The 20,572-nt window shown below is 31.0% G+C and overlaps 1 protein-coding gene across 2 annotated transcripts; it reads right to left on the bottom strand.

The window, feature by feature from the left end:
• Positions 1–271: 271 nt before the first annotated feature.
• LOC113396985 (globin-like) lies at positions 272–19,433 on the bottom strand. 2 transcript variants are annotated; one of them, XM_026635105.2, is made up of 4 exons: positions 19,221–19,433; positions 4,733–4,893; positions 3,705–3,930; positions 272–3,079 (listed from the first exon to the last, which is right to left on the bottom strand). In XM_026635105.2, the coding sequence occupies exons 2-4, from the start codon at positions 4,885–4,887 to the stop codon at positions 2,942–2,944; spliced, it is 519 nt and encodes a 172-aa protein (XP_026490890.1). In that variant the 5' UTR covers positions 4,888–4,893; positions 19,221–19,433; the 3' UTR covers positions 272–2,941. The 2 variants fall into 2 exon arrangements, with proteins under 2 accessions (XP_026490890.1, XP_026490889.1); XM_026635104.2 differs by lacking the exon at positions 19,221–19,433 and adding an exon at positions 6,311–6,447.
• Positions 19,434–20,572: the final 1,139 nt, after the last annotated feature.

Here is a 20,572-nt window from a genome sequence, read left to right as displayed (position 1 = left end):
ATCTATTTACTCACAAACGCGCGCCTCTTCACGTTACATTTTTTAAGGACGTACTTTAGTATGAGTGAGTAACGTTCGCGCTTAAAAAATGTCATAGTTGCGTGAGACGACTAAGAGTAAAGGTTGAAAAAAAAAACAAATCAGATTTTATTTGTTAATTTTTTATAACAACACTGATATTCTATACCAATATTCCATTTTATTATAAAGTACACTTCTGATTAAGAAATCTAAAACGTCTGTCTGTAAACGAAATTTCAAAATGAAACAATTCTTAGGTAATGTGAATATTTATTTACAAGTAGATAATATTTTACTGTTTAAACAAATCGCGTAAAATTAACACAATATTTGCAAATATGATTGTATGTATATGTACCTACTTTAGTACTCTGCACATATTTACAGAACATGCATGCTTTATGTGTGTGGTATTTACATCATGATTAAAAGTAATTCAATATTTTATTATGTCTGTTTTCGTCGCATTCTGATATATTTTCACAAAGTCGTTTTAAAAATCGAATGTATTTCTGTTTCTTTTTTATTTATTTATTGTTAAAGCATGTATAACATAATTGTTACAAAAACTATAAATATAAGGACAACATAAGAACTATATCGACTCATAGTTTTATGATGTGTATTGATACTGGGAGCAAATGCCACTTTATATCTGTGGCCAATTTTATGCTATTTGTAAATAACTGGTGGCCGTGACTTCAATGACACTGAAATGACTACAATGTTTTTATCTAGGTCCCCTTTTACGTCAATGTCAAATGGTTTTATTTGGTAAAATAAATTCAACTCCAATAGATTCTTAACCATGTCAATAAGTTTTTTACATCAGTGGGAGTTAAGTTGGCTGTTCAAACACTAGAAAAATTTAATACCGATGATATTATAATTTCTATTGAGGTTAAGTTTCATAACTAATTAAATCTATGTCGTATCTATAGAATTTCAGATTAAGTTGTTAGTACTACATCTAGTCTGCAAACAAAGAAAAATCATCAGACGTAGATAAGATCACGTATTTAAAAAAAATAGGTATACAGTAGCTGACTGTCATATTTAATCAATTTTTCATATTGAACATTGTCATATTATATTAAATAGTCATATTAACTCAATTTAAATTTTGAGTCTGGTGTCTCTCCAACGATATTTAAGAATGCTGTCGTATCGCCCTATTTACGAAGGTGGGGATCAAGCGGAATCGACTAATTATAGACCCACCTATTTCTGTATTAAGTACGCTTTCGAAAATTAGAAAAATTGTTAATATAAGATTAATTGCATATTTGAAAAATCATAATTACTTATCAGTTAACCTTTACAGGAGAGGATAATTTAAAACATTGATAATAAAGACACATGTCTGGGAATATTTTGGGATCTTCAGAAGACATACATTTGATCAAAACATTATTAACTCGACTTGAGAATATTGGTATTCGTGGCAATGTTCTTTTGTGGTTTTAAAACTCAGACGGATCGTATTCGTAGGCAGTGCATAGGGTGCTGTTGCTAAAACTCCAGGTGTGTTTTAGCTAGAAGCTGAGCGGGCCTAATGAGCTCTACTTAAGACAGTCATGTACTTGCCATACCCAACATCCAACATATTATCATGTTAAGCGATAACTTTCCTCTTCATAAAGTGAAAAGTAGTTTTGCATAGCAACAGTAAGTACAATATTCTCATACTAAGGTCTTACAGAAAGATAAATCAATCAATCTTGAAAAAAAAGAAAATGTCAAGCTACGATTTTTTTTGGAATTTCAATTGGTGTATTAAAACATTAACAATGTTTTGATTTTAACAGTTTAACTGACAGACAGACAGACAGAATTAGAAAATATATTAAGTATCGTACTTTTAAATGGAAACCTACTCTAACCAAAAAATAAAACAGCACATACACACACGAATTCATACCCACAAATACACATGCACTCGACCTATCACGGCTTGGATTAATATTTTGTATTGGGAAAGAATTGACTTCTAACACACGGTTCAGAACACAGGGCTGCACTATTATAATACGTAACAAATGATTTAAATTACATATAAAGAAAGAAAAACTTTGTCTAAAATTATTAATAAAAATTAAACATCTATATTATTTATATTGAAGATTGGTACTATATTTTAAGAATTAGGTGTATTTTGGTGATGAGCTTGGCTTAAAAGTTTGCTCCTTGATCTATCCTGAAACTATCCTTGAAATGAATTTGTAATAATAAAATCGATGAAGCATCGAGTTATAAATGGGTGCCTTTTAAAATGCGATAAAATTATACATTATTTGATTTTAAAGATAATTTAATCAAAGTCATATAACTTTTACATTTTCTGTGATAAGCGCCTTAGTACAGTTCTCTGAACTCTCATACATACATATATATCGCGCACTTAATCAATTTTATCAAGGAATACGTAAAGTCAAGTTCCAGAAGTGTTCCAAGGGGAAATCACAAAAGCTTTATATTTCTTGCTGCTACCAAAACGTATTCATTCTATTATAAAACTGTAAAAATTATAAATCCATAAATTCAAAGAGATAGAATATTACACGTCGTATTGATATGTTTAAATATAAATATTTTAAATATTATTACAATATATTTTACTAATATATTTAATCAAAACAACTACTTATTTCATAGATTAAATAAGCGGTTTTATAGCTATGTATAAACTATAGCTACTTATTTATCAAATTTTATAAAATTTTATCACTATTTTAAATATAACATTAAATATTATTCATTAAAGGCCTTTTAGAAATCAGTGGTGATTCAGAATCGACATTTCCGGTATAATTTCTTAATAAACATATTTAAACTAGATATGCAAATATTAGTTGAGTTAACTAAGATGCAAAGCTATGGAATTTATTTATTATGTTCTTTGTGTGTCAGGCTTCAAGCGTTATCTCCTGTCTCCATGACTTAACGATTCGAAGATGTGCTTGTACCAAAAATCCACTGTCTTGCCCCAGGCAGCGAGCGTCGCTCCTTCCAGTTTTAAAACTTCGATGAACATTTTCACTATGACGTCCTTTAAGCTCTAATAACAAAAGCATAAAAGTTTAATTAAAACATTGTAATTAAAATTAATGTTTTCAAAAACAAGGTTTTATCGATGTACTTAAACGAACGAAAATATAAATTAACATTTGGAAAATTAACTTCTGATATACTAACAAGGGGAGTTAATTAAAACGTTGTAATCATAAATATTAAAAATGATCTTATTGATTGATTTTATTAAAGAATATAAAAAAGAGTAACTTTCTATGTAGAAACGTAAAGGTTTATAGATGTAAAAAATGTTATTATGCTATATTTGTTATATTTAATAATTAACAAAAAAATACATATATTAAAATAATATGATTTTCCAATCATTATTTACAAAATCATATAAAATTGTAGTAAGAAATATTTGAATACTCGCAACTGGCAACAAATTTAAATTCTACATATTTTTAATTTTTATTTGCTCCTTTATATTACATTTGCAATTGACAAATGAACGGTAATTTTTATATTAAAAAAAAAAAATTAAGTTAGTAAATTAATACATCTATTCTTTCATCATTAGTCATTCATTTTCATTAATTTTCATTCATTTCATAATTTCATTAGAAAGTAAAAGTTTAGTTAAAGGTTAGTAAATTTTTATAACTTACATAGAAATGTTCTTTTTGTATTTTTCGTCTTCCGTGCGACTCTCCCAGTTTGTTCATCATGGCGGCGACTACTTCCGGCTGATTGAGGTTGAGAACGGCCAAGTTAATTGAGCTCATCAAATTGATCACGTGCGCTTTGAACTGAGGGTTTTGAGAATAATCCTCATCTGAAGACTTCTTTATCATTTTGAAAAATTCTTTTGTTTCTGGATATGCTTGGAACAATCTAGAGAATCATAAGTTAATTCATATATAAAGTGTAAAATTTCTAAGTTTTTAGTGACGTCTTTTATAATCAAATTGAAACTAAAAATGTATAGTTTAGATGTCATATCTAAATACATATCTATAATTATGTTCGAATGTTGCCTTTATCATTAATTATTTCTTATAAAGTTATAGAATTGGAAATATATAAGTCATTAGTACACTAAATTAGGGTGTGTGCTTTTATGTAAAAATATCTACCAATAACCACGATAACCACGATGTTGTTGAACGTATAAGTACAATTTGTTTTCCGATTTATATATTTCCAAAAAGATTTAAGATGATGATTTTATTTAGATCTTTTTAGTCTATTTTCGATTAGATGTTTAAAACTTGTTAATATGTTGTTGATTAGAACTTGTATCAGCCTGTAAATGTCTCACTTAGACTAGGGTTAGACTAGACTCAAAAGGGACCTTTTTGAGAAGAATGTTTGAGCTTACGCTACTCCAATATAGTTTAGGTTAGGATGAAAATTTGCTACAATCGTACTGTATGGTTGTAACAAATTCACATTCGTTTGATGCAGATTTTTCACGATGTTTGTCATGTTTGCCTCTACCCAATCTCTCAAGCGCGAGATTATGTTGGCTTAATTTATGTTTATACATAAATAAAGCAAATAAAAATTCAGATCTTGCTCTTGTTGAACTCATAACCTTAAGATTTACGTGTCTAAACATTAGGCCAACTTTGCACAAGTCCACTATATATAATTTTGTCCCTTAATGTATATAATACTTAATTTAAAACTTTACCTCCTTAACAATTCGGTTCCATTTGCAACAGAGTTAGCATATACTGGCGCCCATGACTGCTGAACTGCATATACCTCACGTCTCGTCAGACCAGACTGTGTGTTTACTATATCTGGGTCTCCACCCCACCAAAGATAGCTTAGCCAGCTACCCATTTTCACCTGTATGAAATGAAGATATGTTAGAAATATAAGTACTTTGATATGTTTATATAAAAGCCATATAAAGGGGCTATTCTATATAGCCCTATATATGTATATATAATTATATGTATTTATGTTTTACATAAATGTTAAAATAATCTATACTTATTTTTGTATATAGGGGGTAATCTCCGGAACTAATCTAATTCTAAAAGATTTTTCACAACTAAAAAGGTAAATTATTCCCAAGTGCCATAGGGTACATCCGTACCGTATGAATTGCACCAGAGTGAAGCTGATCAGGCAGAGCGGTAGGCAGTCTCTTATAAATAAAATGATATTATTATTTATATAAACCATTTTAGTAACATCATTCCTTAGGATCCCAGACGAATTGTGATAAAAGGAATAAAATTATAGAAGGAATTAGGATAACGTTTGAAGCATACTTCATTTAGGTACTTCAGTATAGGTAATAATAATCGACCTAAGCAAGTTTCTTCCCCATGTCTCCGTTCGAAGAGGATAAGATGAATTGATTAGCAACATACCTAAGGCACACGAGCCTTCAGTTGAAATCTACATGTTCCCTCTACTATTTTATAGGCCATCCCATTTTTATGATGGTTTTATTGATATGGTATCTAGTAATATATATTTTTTTCATATTATAGTCCACGAAGTAGGTCCCAAAGGTAAGTCACGAATTCCGCACAGAAAAACTTCCGTGTTATAACAAGGCATTATATTTTATGTCTGCATAATATTTAAGTTTCAGCCGTTTATAAAAGAAGCAGTCAATGGCGGATGTTGTTTAAAACAAGCTCGCCCCACGCTATGAGAAAAATTTCGTCTCGTTGAAATTTAAGTATTTTGTTTACTTGGATTTATTTTTCATAAAGAATGGTATAAATATTAAAAAGCAGGCCAAAGGATTTATTTCTTGTTAAGAGAAAGGATTCGTTAATATATAAAATACTAGTTTTCGCCTGCTGCTTCGCTCGCGTGTTAGGGAAGGAGTCTGTTTACAGCTGTTAGAGATAAAAGTATCTGTTATTCCTGTCAAATCTATCTCTGTTTCAAATTTAATTTTGAGCCGTTTTGACTCTTTGTAAAGATAATTTACAGTTCATTCTCACTGCTGCTCTACTATTCGTACTCCGGTATACGTATAGATATATATTTCTATATGTTGTATGGCTCACAAAGTAAATGCTTTAGATTTTATTTGGATAAAGGTGGATGTAAGTTTCCTTATGATTTTTTTCTATATCAATATTCAAAAATAATTATTAAATAAATAATTCATTAAAATATATATAAGGTATATTTAAATCTATAATATTTAAAATGTTATATTAAAATATGTATACACGTTAAGAAATTAAATTATAATTTTGTAATATAAAAATAATTCACAAAATGCTCCGTTTACCTTTTGTCTAAGTTTCACCCTCTTTAGCACAACGAACGCTGACAACAAAACGAATGTTGAACACAGGTAGAAATAAAGCATACTTTCAGACAAAGGAACCTTACTCTAGCGCAAATGAAGGAGAACTGAAGTGTGTTAAATTCACCAAAGCTTTTTGTAATCAAGTTTATCTTTGAAACGTGTGGTTTCAAACAACTGTCTTTCAAGTTATAAGCGCTGAACAAATAATTACGTTTGTGTGATGAAATCGGTGGAATATCCCTTATTCTACCTAATAATATTTTGTATGGACTTAATGAAATGAATTATTTATTTTTGTTACTTTATGATTTGATTTTAGCATGAATTTAATATCACATAAACTAACTGATGATGATGTCCTGACCAATTTCGGAGGTCATTCTAAATGGAGAATTGCCTTATTGCATTATTGCACGGGAGGTTGTACTCAAGTTGTTGCTCGAAGCGTCAATAGCGCAATGGCTTACGGGCCGCCTAGCGATATAAAAAGTTGCAGACTCGAAACTGACTCCTTGAATTGTTCCCATACTTACTTATTGGGTCGTTCCCACTCCTAACACAACTCTTATAAAAAAAGTACATGTGCAGACAGATAGGTGCACTCTCTATTTTAGTCTCATAATCTTGTGAAACGGCAATCCGTCACAATTGCAGAGTAGGTACAGGATTATATATATGTAATAATAATATAATAATAAATATACTATCGGCTTTGCTTTCTGTTTCACAGGAAAGTGTTAACACTGCCAAGTTCCAAACTTCGGGATGTATAATCCCTAAAACTTTTTAGTAATTATACCCGAGACTTAATGCCAGGAGTAAGTTCTGTAATTTTACAAACTAGTCACTAGACCAACGAGGCGTCGAATAAATTCGAGCTACAGTCATAATGTACCTAATAATATAGAAGTGTTAGTATTCTATTGTGGCATAAGTTGGTTTATTTATTTTAGTGACGTATGCACCAAAACTTAAAGATAATTATTTATATACAGAAGATACAGATAAAAATAATAATTACACGATTGCACCATAGATTTAAATTAAAAGATTTAACATAATTAATTCTTATACAATCCTGTTTGTCGGTATTTTTAATAACATTAGGAAGTCAGCCGAGAAAATATTAGAAATATGAACATATATATATATTCATTATTTTACATAAATACGCATCGATTGAGTAATTAAGGTTGTTTATTTTTGTGTTATGTAATATCAAATTTCAAAAAAATAATTATGATTTTGTTTATTAGCCCCAGGGGCAGATATAACCAAATGGTCCTTTTAGCCCGTAAAAACTGTTCCTTGTATAAACCGCTTCTTGCATCGATATATGCCTATTATAAAACTGGGTTAAACTCTTTAACTAGTGAGGGGTGGTATCAATCCAAACAGGCATAAACAAAGCCCTACCTCTAACACCATTAAAAACCTTAAGCCGTAAACAATCAGAGCGTGGTGGATTGGTAGTTAACATCTAGTCACTAGATTGTTAGTTGCGAATGATATTTTTTATTATTAAAGAAACTTTATACATATGATTCATGTCACAAAACACTTTATACAAACATATGCATTTTTTATATATTATAGTTATATATATTTTTTTATAGCATCAATTTCCTATCGGCAGACTTGGCAACTTATGGCAATTCATCACCACTGTGTGAAATTTTAATCATTTCTTACATAATAAATACGCCATCAACACCAGGATCTGAGATGTTATGTCGCTGGTGCCTTAGGCTGGTGGTGGTTACGCTGGTGGTGGTTACGCTGGCTCATTCCACAACAATATTAAGTATTTATTGGCGGTAGTATTTATGATGAGTCGATGGTACCTACCAAGACGGGCTTGTACAAAGTTCTCTTCCATCAAGTAATTAATATAATCATTAAAATAATGGTGCGTTCTACCGATTGATACATTTTGTATATCTATAAATAATAGGGTAAATAATGACCTTAATATAGGCCCGCATAAGGCCCTACCACCAAGTATAATAACAAGTATATGTTTAATTAACTAGCGTTCATAACATCAAGGCTTTTATTTATTGGCACTTACCCCCATTTTATCTCTTCGAGTGGTTAATAAAAGGTAGCCTATGTATTTTTCCGGGACTCAAACTATCTCCTTGTCAAATCTCATCTAAATCGGTTTAGCGGTTTAGGCGTAAAGAAGTAACAGACAGAGTTACTTTATCATTTATAGTATATCTATATAACATTTGGTTGATCTTTATGTTATATTTTCATAAGTGTCACACGTATTTTGAAGTGAATGTTTTGAAAATAAGCTAACAAAAAGGTGTTAAAAAATAAATAATATACAATTTGAAAGTAAACGATTTTTGTGTGTTATTCCTCAAAGCCAAGGTATTTAGTTTACTTATATAACAGCTCAGAAATGTCACATTTCTGGGTAACGTGGTAAACGTCTCAGAAGGAAAAGGTTATGGAGTGTATAAGGCCACGCTTTTCCCCGCCTTGATAAATACACATTAAAGATAATTTAATTTGAACTTTAACACAATGTTTGTTTCATCTTTAAGCACAGGTTTTTATTTTTATATAGTTTGGCTGATGAGCAAATGGGCCACCTAATGGTAGTAGTCGCCATCGCCCCTAGACAATGGCGCTGTAAGAAATATCAACCATTCCTTACATCTCCAATTCGCCATCAACCTTAGGAACTATGATGGTATGTCCCTTGTGCCTGTAGTTACACTGGCTCACTCAACCTTCAAGCCTGAACAAAAAAATGCTGAGTACTGCTGTTTGGCGGTAGAATATTTGCTAAGTGGGTGGTACCTTTCCAGACGGGTTTGCACAAAGTCTACCATCAAGTAAATGAAGTAAATGAATGACCACCACCATGAACACAAATTAAGCACATAATATGCACTAATGCTATATTTGAACCCACAAACTATCTACTGGGCTTTCGTGGCTCTTAAATAAAAAGTGTTTAAGTTATATGCTAGTAAGGAAATTAAAATTGTCATATTCAACTGAACTGTAACTATTGTTAATTTAACACAAGATATATGTAATTTAAACAGTCGGATAGGTTTGTTTGTGCTGTCAACATTGATACAGTTACTATCACATGAGAACACCGAACAACATACATAACTTGCTTTACACAGTGACTAAGAATTATCAAGTATTTTTTTATAAAATCGTAATCACTTTATAAACATTCGAGATTATAATATTGGTTTTAGGTTTCATAAGTCGTATTTTAATATGTAGTGTTGTGTTACAGTGTGTTTACGTTTTAGGGTCATGTGATACAAAGAAGCGTGACTTAATGTAATTATTAAATCAGACGTTTCGTTTATATAATAAATCAAATATAATAATTGGTTTTGGTTATAAAATTGTATTGCTTAGTTATTTAATACGAGTCGTCGCCTGCGGCTTCGCTCGCATTTAGAGGGATGGTCGAATGGTGTTGTACATAAAAAAATAGCCTATCTCCTTCCTTGGAGCTCAAGCCTGCTTCATACTAAATTTCATCAAATCGGTTAAAAAAAAAGCCGAGGTGGCCCAGTGGTTAGAACGCATGCATCTTAACCGATGATTTCTTGTTCAAACCCAGGCAAGCACCAGTGAATTTTCATGTGCTTAATTTGTGTTTATAATTCGTCTCGTGCTCGGCGGTGAAAAAAAACATCGTGAGGCAACCTGCATGTGTCTTATATCAACGAAATTCTGCCACATGTGTATTCCACCAACCCGCATTGGAGCAGCGTGGTGGAATATGCTCCAAACCTTCTCCTCAAAGGGAGAGGAGGCCTTAGCCCAGTAGTGGGAAATTTACAGGCTGCTAATATACACAGACAGACAGAGTTACCGCCGCATTTATAATATTAGTATAGATTTAATAATTTTTTTATGTGAGTTATTTTTTTTTTATCTCATCACTTTTAATCAATAGTTATAGTGATTATGTACGTTTCCGCTCGCGGTTTCATCCGCGTGTAAGGGTGTGTGCTGGTGTTAGTAACGAAAGGCGATAATAAAGTATGTGCCAATCCAGTCTGTAATATATTTCTATGTCAAATTTCATTCAGATCCGTTCTGCCATTCAGGCGTGATTGAGCAACAAACATCCATCCATCTATTCAAACTTTCGCATTTATTATATTAGTAAAAATAACAAGATTATATACTTCTGTTCACACTGTATTATGAATACAATAATAATCGATATTAATAATTTGCGGAAAGCATAGGAATTTGCTTGTTTCGATAAATAAGGAACCTAACAAAAAGGAAATCAGTTGATAAACAGAGAAGAAAAAGGTGTTGAACTGCTTTATCTTTGCCAAGGGCATTGTCCATGTTGGGGCACTTAAGTTTTGCACTTTTCGGGGCTCTTTTGCCCTTTAGCCTAGTTTCCTAAAATATATTTTATCTGCTACAACACAATTTTATTAATAATTACAATTTTAATTTTTGTTCTGCCTAGGAGCCCTGTATCGGCTAGAGTATTATTTTCTAATTTTTGGTCAGCATTGTTGCTCCTAACTGACACAAGTCCCTAGGCAGTTACCTGCCTAATGTATAGTCAAGCCTTTTATCTAACTGTTACATAAATGTAAAAGGCATTCCAATCCACGTCAGACATTAGATAGTTGCAAATAAAAAACATAATATATTATAGTAGTTAATGGTTTTAAGGTTATATATATTTTGTATGCGTGGATTTATAAATGTATTTGAATATGTAACGTTTGGTTTTGATCACTTAATCTTCGTACTTGGACATCTGCCTGGCTTAACCTCGCAGCTTAATCTTTAGCTCCAATTTATGTCGAGCCACGAAACGAGTGTATTATATTTAAGCCTTTATTGCAATGTTTTCGCTCTCATATAGATATGAATATTATAAGTAAACAATCTGCAAATTATCAAAGTTTACTGGGAAAAGGTCCCCTTATTTTTTTTGAGAAGTTTTCATTTGTTTCTTCGTACCGTGCAGATTTTTTTAATCTATGTCGGTTAAAATTCATTTATTGTCGTATACATTGTATTTTTTGTTTCACATGTTAGTTACTCAAATAAGCTGTCAGAACAACAAACAAAGGTAAATTATACATAACGTAAAATGTATGTATAATAAAATAATCAATACTAATATTATAAATGCGAAGGTAACTCCTTTTTACCTTTTCACGCTTACATTTCTGAACTGATTACATTTGATGAAATTTGGTAAGGCAATAGTTTAAGTGTCGGGGACAAAGTTTGCGCAGGTAAAACTAAGGTCTAATATTTCCAGGGTTGCCAAGTTGATCCAGTGCACGAAATGCTGAAAATTATGAATTAAAAAGTAAAATTATGATTAATTTTCAAACGATATATTGAACAAAAGCAACTAATATAACCATTTTGCACTAATTATTCCGATTGCTTCTTATGGTCGTATTTATTACAAGACCATAAAAGGACTGTTTTGTTGAAATAATGGAATTTACGTTAAGTAAAATTTACAAATATTTTAAACGATTTCATTTTCGAGTCTGATTGATCGGAATCTAGATTGATGAGATGAGTTGAGTGACGATTTGCACCTAGGATCTACCTAATTACTTTTTACTTTAATATCATTCTTTTCAATAAAACTTAGAACTCTTTTATTTATTTTACAGAATTTATATGACATATTTTCTATAAACAGAAAATATCCCAAATTTAATTCTGGTCACTAATTATTAATATAATTATTCTATTTAGTTCAAAGCAGTTGAATTTTATCGTCAATTCAACTCCATCTTTCTCCATGCCTTCACTCACTCCCTTCTTTTACGACTTTTCTTTGTCACACCGTCCATTCTTCTTCTCAGCATCTCTTTGGTAGGTAAATATGAGGTCCCTCAACTCAACTAACAACTACTAATTAAATACACAACAGCGTAAAATGTGTAAATTTATCTTTATCGAAAAAATTAAGATGAAAAACATAAGTGATGTTCTATATGTATTGAAAAAATTAACAAATCGACTAAAATAAATAATCAAACAAAAACTAATTGAGATCATAATTTGCGTTTATAATATAATTCGTGCTCGACGGTGAAGGAAAACGTCACGAAGGAACCTCCATGTCACGCATTCGGCCAGTTGTCCATCGGAGCAGAAAGGTGGAACAAGCTCTAAACCTTCTCCTCAGGAGAAAACACCTTAACCCAGCAATGGTATATTTAGAGGCAGTTTTTACAAAGTTTAGGCTTCAAAGTTAGGCAAGCATCTCGTAATAGTTGAAGTTCATAATTAGAATTGATCCTCTTGTTTGGTAATGAAGGATAACATAGTGAGGCTTTGTAAGTGTTAGATATGGATGATGGTGAACCCTTACCGTCGGGTGGCCATTAATTAACTTGCCTGTCTATTTGAAATGAGAAAAAGATAATCAACATGCGCAAAATATTGTATTTAAAATTATGCCAATAAGTAATATAAAAATATTGACATATCATTTTTAGAATATTGTTACATGATGTTAAGTTAATTAGCTGTTTTTTTTATTTGATTATATATTTTTCACGTATTATAAAAGGCGTGAATGTGAAAAATATTTATAAATAGATTCTAGTATTCACTTGTTATTAATTCTCAGTTCTCATGCGGTCACATCGCTAATGATAATAATTTGTCAATGTTTATTTATTAGCAAGAAGAGATGTTAATGTATGGAAAAGTTTAACATGATGCGACACATTTTATACATAATATTATAAAAAAAAACAATATATTTATTTACATAAAAATTAAAAACATTAATTTATTATATACAAATAAAAATTAAAAATAGTAATTTTAAAAATCACGACGGCGTGGTATGGTCGCAAGAATCGAAATACTGATTCTGTGGGAAAAAATTTAATAAAAATATACATTGGGTAGGTAAACATTTGATTCATAGATTAATAGGTCACTCATCGATAGTAGGTACCTATATATATGTATTTTTTAATTGATCAATGTATTATAGGTTGCTACTCTCTGCTGCAGCACATAAGCTTCTATATCGTTAAAACAGATCGCATTGATTATTGATTTGATATATATATGTTACATTACATTAGCAGCCTGTAAATTTCCCACTGCTGGGCTAAGGCCTCTTCTCCCTTTGAGGAGAAGGTTTGGATCATATTCCACCACGCTGCTCCAATGTGGGTTGGTGGAATAAACATGTGGCAGAATTTCGTTGAAATTAGACACATGCAGGTTTCCTCACCGTCGAGCACGAGAATAATTATAAAAAGCAAATTAAGCACATGAAAATTCAGTGATGCCTGCCTGGGTTTGAACCCGAAATCATCGGTTAAGATGCACGCGTTCTAACCACTGGGCCATCTCGGCTCATATATATGTATGTATATATACCAATTTGTATATATATACCTACAGTCACCACGTCCAATTTCTACTTGGTATTACATTATAGTACATTATATATTTTTTTTTATTTGGTTCGACGTGTGATAAACTTGCATCTTAACTTATTTGTGATTATATCTTGAATGCTAACTTTGGAAATCCTTACTTAAGCGGGTTTTATTACGGTTTAGAATTACGAATTCATAAACTGCTTATGTTTACTTTATTTTTATTTATTTGGTGTTTGGTAGGATATGTTATGTGTGGATGGTACCTTCTCGAGCAGAAGATTTGGAGTTTACTTAACCATGCTGCTGCAATGCGGTTTGGTTGAACAACTTGAACATGTGATAGGTCACTCATCTATTACGAAAACATTAAATTCCTTAATGAATACACAATTTAAGCACATGTAAAATCAATTTGTCAGTCGGGCGTGAATACGCATATTCCTGTTAAAATACTTTTATTCTAATCACTGCGCTGTCTCAGCTCTGGAGTATATATATAAATTGATAACGATGTCTCGTTGTAAACAATAAATGAAAATAATTTGTATTTGCACTTTTTTCCATTACGCAAATTAATGTATTTGAATAATTGAAATTGACATTTGAATCGTTTTGTTTGCTCTTTGTTAATTGTGTGAGTTGATTGTTCTTTATTAAATGTGTTTTATTTACATTAGATCCAACTTGCATTAATGTTTTATTTAAAACAAGCAGTTGCGTCGGTGTTGCTTGGCTTGCATTCGAAAGACATACTTAATATACTTGTATACCGGGGAATAGAGGTATATTAACTATAACTATGATTTTAACTAAGTCATAGTTCCCGGGGAATCTCTTTTCTATGAAGAAGCGTGTTAATATTATTATTAGTGTATTGTATTTATAGTAAAATTCCGTAGATCATTTTACCTTAGATGTTATTCTGCCACAGTGTCCAATCCCAAGAGTGACTAGTCTGCTATGCAGATATAGTGCACAAATGTGTGCACAAACACAGGTGAACTTTTAAATTCTCTACTCTCATAATATACAGGACTGGAAAGAGTTCAGACACAGAACAAACGACGTTACGTGTTGCCCGAGGGATGAAATTGTAAGCTGTCAAATTTTAAACTTCGAACTACTTTGAATTTTTTGACTACACTTGTAATATTTCGGTATTTATTTATTATTACGATTAAAATATTTGTAAAGAATATTTAATTTATTTCTTTATCTCATTGCACTTAAAACGTAAACAATGAATAATATTAGTCATAATACGATAAAGACCCAATTTAACGCAAAATTCAGTACATGAAATAAAATGTGTATTTATAAATTGGAATTGAAAATGAAATTATAAATGCCGACAATTTTATTTATACTAAAATATTTATGTGTACAAGAGCAAGCATTTATGTTATTAATACAATGCATAGAAGTATTCCAAAATATAATTTTCGTTTCCGAACTAACTGTTCCTAAACTCTAATTCAAACTCTAAAACTTTCTGGCATTAAATATAAATTACTGGAACAATTTCAAAAAATTATCAGAAAATAAATTGCATATATTTTAATATAATGTATTATAATATAATGGTCTTGGCGACCAATGTTATTTAATATAAAATAATATTTAAGTAATCAAAAAGCCCCATCATGGATAAATAACTAAAAAGTCTCAGTCAAATATTAAATATCTTTAGTGAGTACTTTATTGCACGATATTAAAGGACTGTCTTGTGTTCTCCAAACAAACGCTAAGAGACGTCTCTAGTGGACAATAAAATACAGGAAATAACGTTTGTATAGGTCAGAAACTATTCCAAAGATCAATGTTCATAAACATATTTTTTTAATGATATAGGTAGATGATCGGGAAAAGGGTCACCAGATGTTAAGTGGTCACCACCACCAACATAAATTGTGAAATATTAACCATTACTTACATCGCCGATGCGATTCCATCTTGGAAACTAAGATGTTGTCTTGTGTCTATTGTAACACTGGCTCGCTTATCCTTCAAACAACACAACAGTACTAAGTATTGCGGCTTGGACGTAAAATATCTGATGAGTGTTTGGTACTTACCCAGAGGATCTTGCATAAAGCCCTACTACCATAATAAATACATTTTATAATTTAAAATGTTTAACTTTTTGACGGTTGTGTCGGGCATTGCCAGCGGAGATGATCCAACTGAGCAGGTAATATAAATGTGTACACAGGTGCACTCGTTTTTTCCTTGGTGTGATAATCCGCAGAGACCATAATTCGCAACGACCAACGCCTTTATGTTACTCGTAGCGCCTTAGTATAAAATAATGAATTTTCAAAATTGGGACTGCTACGGAGAATTTCTCGGACTTCGGAAATAAAGGTCTCCATCCATATAAGCTTGACACTAGACCAGAGAGAAACAGAAGTCGAGTAGTTTATTATGTTCACATACTTATAGACAATTTTTTTATGAGTTAAATTGGAGGGATTTTTATACACTGCTTAATAAAAATAATATGATGATGTTCTTCTGGTAGGATTACTAACGCAACAGTGTACGTTATGAATCGATAATCCAATGGGAAGGCAAATCCGAAATGACCGAGAAGTGTTTAGGCGCAAAACCATCGAATTTAGGTGATTTTCGAGGCACGGGAATGTATCCTTCCAACTTCCAGATTCCAGGTTATTACTGAGAGTATTTCGATATAATAACTCAATAACTTTTTATCGGTTCGACCTGGGCTTTGAACCAAGTCAACAAGGTATTCAGTCAAAAGTAAAGTAAATTGACCCCAAAGAGAGCAGATGTTTCACTAAAAAGTGATAGGTAAAAACTTAATTCGGTTTTTATTAAAGTTAGGTATTACAGAACTTAGTAGTGACAGTAAACGTAGAAGATGGCGTCGACAGTTAAACTGTAATTAAAACCTAAATTATCTTTTTACCATTACATTTTTAAGATTTTCTACTATTTTATTCATAACGTAGGTGGTCGAACAAATTGGCCATCTGATGGAAAGTAGTCACCACCGTCCACAGACAAAAGCGCTGTAAGAAATATTAATCATTGGCGATGTAAGCATCGCCGGTGCGCCACCAAACTTGACAACTAAGATGTTGTGTCCTTTGTGCTTGTAGTTACACTGGTTTAATCACCCTTCAAATCGAAACACAACAATACTGGGTACTGCTGTTTAGTGGTAGAATATCTGATGAGTGGGTAGTACTTACACCAAACGAGCTAGCAAAAAGCTAAATCATATCCCGAATCAGTACTCAGACTTCTTGCTTTTATATCTATCTAGGAACATGTAGGTTATTTTACTGACGTTTGGAGTGACATATCCGACAAAAAGATTAACCGCGGCAAAATATAGTTATTTCATTAATTACCAACAATGCCAAAACATACATTTTGTTGTCGTAAACTCGCCGTGTTAAGTATAAGTAATAGTTTCCTGTCCGATATGAGGCCGTTGGAAACAATCCAAGGTAATCAATACGTACGGGGCTGAAGTTTTACATTCGTATAATATATGGCCGTTTGAACTAAGAATAATCAAGGCTTTGTTTGAAAATAGATCGTGTTCTTTTTCAATATTTTTACTCAAAACATAGAAAACGTATTGAGCTTATATATTTTTAATGTTCTTATCGATTATTCGAAAAAGGCTAACCTGTATAGTTCCATATAATTTTATTTGACGGGTTTCTAAAAAAAACCCTTTTTCAGAAAATCGGGAAACATCATGTTTTAAGACTGATATTGTCTTTATAAAGTGTGCTTTTTAAAAATATATATACGAAAACAATCCTTCAGTACGAAGTGTGTTTTATTCTCTTTAAGTTTTATACTTTTATATACATTTACATAATAAGTTAGCGCGCCATTCGCAATCACATTGTCATTATTCAATTGTAAGTACTTAATTACAATTAAATCCGCAACTATAATTGTAATATTAATAATAAATGAATTTGTTTGTAATGCTAAGTGAAACATAGTAGTATATTATTTGGCGTCGACTTCAGACTGTTTTGTAATAAATATTAAACTTATTAATAATAGAGTTATTTTTCGCATTGCATTTTATGGTTAATTTTTTTTTCTAGATTTGCCTCTAAAGTTTCGACTGTAATTTCTCTCTTTTTTTAGAAGGTTAGGAAAACTCCACCACTCTCCAATGCAGGTTGGTTGAAACACATATGACATATTTTCATGTAACACGTGCAGTGTTTCCTCATAATGTATTCCTTCTATACTAAGGTCGAAGTAAATTGTAAGCACTTGAAATGTGCTCACAATATTCTGTTAAGTTTTATTTTTAGTTATTCTAATATTAAAATTATTTATTGTATTTATTAAAAAGAATTGTTTAAAGAGTTAAATTTCATTAACCTTGTAAGTTGAAATTTAAGTCACGAATTTTTCGTTTTACGTGATATTTGTTAATTCACGATCCGAACTTCTTCATAAACATTTATGGGTTCAATATGTAGGTCAAGTTCGTGTTACGGCTTGTGGTTTTATGCTACGTTATATTGAGAGGGTTGTTTCAATAAGGTCTTTGATGTTTGTGTATTAAGAGTTATGTAGATTTTATTCGAATGCTCATAATAACGTGTACATTCAGGTATTTTTATGTGTCCAGTGTATGATCGATATTAATGATACTCAAAAGCTATTTCCCAGTGTTTATTAGATCATATTGTATATAGTACGTACTGCAGTACTGCCGTACGTACTATTAATTACGGGAGTCTAATAAACTTAATATAATTGTAAAATTTCAATGAAATATTTTTAATAATGTAAAAGTTGTTTCATAAAATAACACAAAGTTTTGTTAGTACTATTAATAAAAATCTATTTTTAATTATTTCTATAAAAAAAGTACTTTTACAGGTTTCGGTTGCGATAAAACTATGTTTAGCAACTAAAAAAGAGCTACAAGTGTATTCGCTATGTATTGAATGTATGTATGATTTCAAAATAATGAATCAAATTATCTATCATACTTTTTAAAGATTATATATCTTTTAATAGAATATTTATAATAAACATATTGCATACAGTTGCCTTTAGTTGTTGCTAGCTGAATATTCGCATAATTGCCCAAACATTTTGATAAAACTTACATTTTATTACAGCTGTAACGCTTATCGATTTCGATAAGATTGTAATTTCAATTAAAAACAAGTATCGATATAAAGTATCTTAAGTATAATTAAAAATACATTTTCCTCAAATAACCTCTTGATCAAATATAACATTAAATATTTAATATGTACATGGTTTTGTTTCTATTAGGACAGAATTACAAATGTATATCGAAATTGTATTTCCTGTAAATGATATTCATTAATATTCATTAAAAAAAACTTTGTTAATTTCGTACGTAATTTAAGTACTCTATTTAAGTACGGAATTAGCATTAATGCGTTTATATAAAACGCCGAGTAAAATTAAACAAGTTATTTGAACAGACGTACCTTTACATATGACTCGTTTTATGTCACTTATTAATCCGAGCGCTGGATCTGATGTTCTTTAACACTAATTGCATTCATAAAACTCATAACACTTTGTATAATGTCGCAATTTTTAAAGCAGCAATGCGCTGCATCTGTTTTATATACTGATGTGCTTTTTTAATAAAGTTTTTTACCGCGTGACCGTATGTGCGGTCAACGACTCAAGAGACACATCATATCTGTACGGAGGCTGGTTTGATACTGACAGTTTTCAGTTGTTTACTACGCCCCGCCCGCCCTTCGAGCCACGCCGTAGGGCACGAATCTAAGTGATGTATAACCTCTTTGGTAGACGTACACTGAGTTATTTTATTAGATTGTTCAACGTGAGCTGGAAGTTTTGTAGCCTTTGCATAGTCAACAACGGATTTTGCTTTTATAATTTTAAAGAGCTGTGTTGCCTTGAAGCTACGTAGGTACTATACATTGTTTACCTTTATTATTTATTTCAATTAGTCGCCATCCAAACTAAAATACTCAAATTTATTTTGTTTATTGTATTGTTGAAAAAAATCGATTATTGAAATAAGTTTACAACAAAATGTAGAAAATATTAGCTTCATGAATTTTTTCGGTAAATTATAACTGAAATTGGTCGTTGAAGTTTTACTTATATTATGAATGTAATAAGCGAAATCATAATATTGACAATAACCCAATTTTCCTCTTCTTACTGATCGCTTTTATGGTTTATAGTGAAACTTGACGGTGTACTCTGAGTACAAAATTTTCTCTCGATTCTACATAGTTGTCCTTGTCTTTAGTGGTACTTGTATCATTTGATTTTTTTAAACTGAAACAGCTGGCTCTATATTTGCTTGTAACCAAAATGACAAAGTATTAATAAATCATATATCGTCTTTATAAAGATATGACATAAAATATTATTATTAAGAGAGATAATTGTTTTCCACAGTAATGCATTTAAAATATTGTCAGTTTGAAATTATAAATAGCAACAATCTTCATAGAATTAAAATAAATTTCCTTGTTAGTGAAGTATAATGTTTAAATATTTATGAGTTTCATAGATTATTTCCAACTTAAATTGTTTCCTTTATTTTACATTTGTTGTTTCGAGTACAATTAACAAAATTATAATTTATATGAAAAAGTAAAATCAGCAAAAATTTTTTTTTAATTTTTAATTCAAAATAGCTTGATCATTCTTGAGCAGATCTACCTGTTTCAAAATCAAAATATACTTTATTCAAGTAGGCTTTTACAAGCACTTTTGAATCGTCATTTAACAAACTATTTAAAGTAAAGCTACTACCGGTTCGGAATGTAGATTCTACCGAGAAGAACCA

The sequence above is a fragment of the Vanessa tameamea genome, chromosome 9 (genome assembly GCF_037043105.1).
Source record: "Vanessa tameamea isolate UH-Manoa-2023 chromosome 9, ilVanTame1 primary haplotype, whole genome shotgun sequence".
NCBI lineage: Eukaryota > Metazoa > Arthropoda > Insecta > Lepidoptera > Nymphalidae > Vanessa > Vanessa tameamea.
Note: the sequence above shows the minus strand (reverse complement) of the source record. Positions and strands in the feature narration are given on the sequence as shown.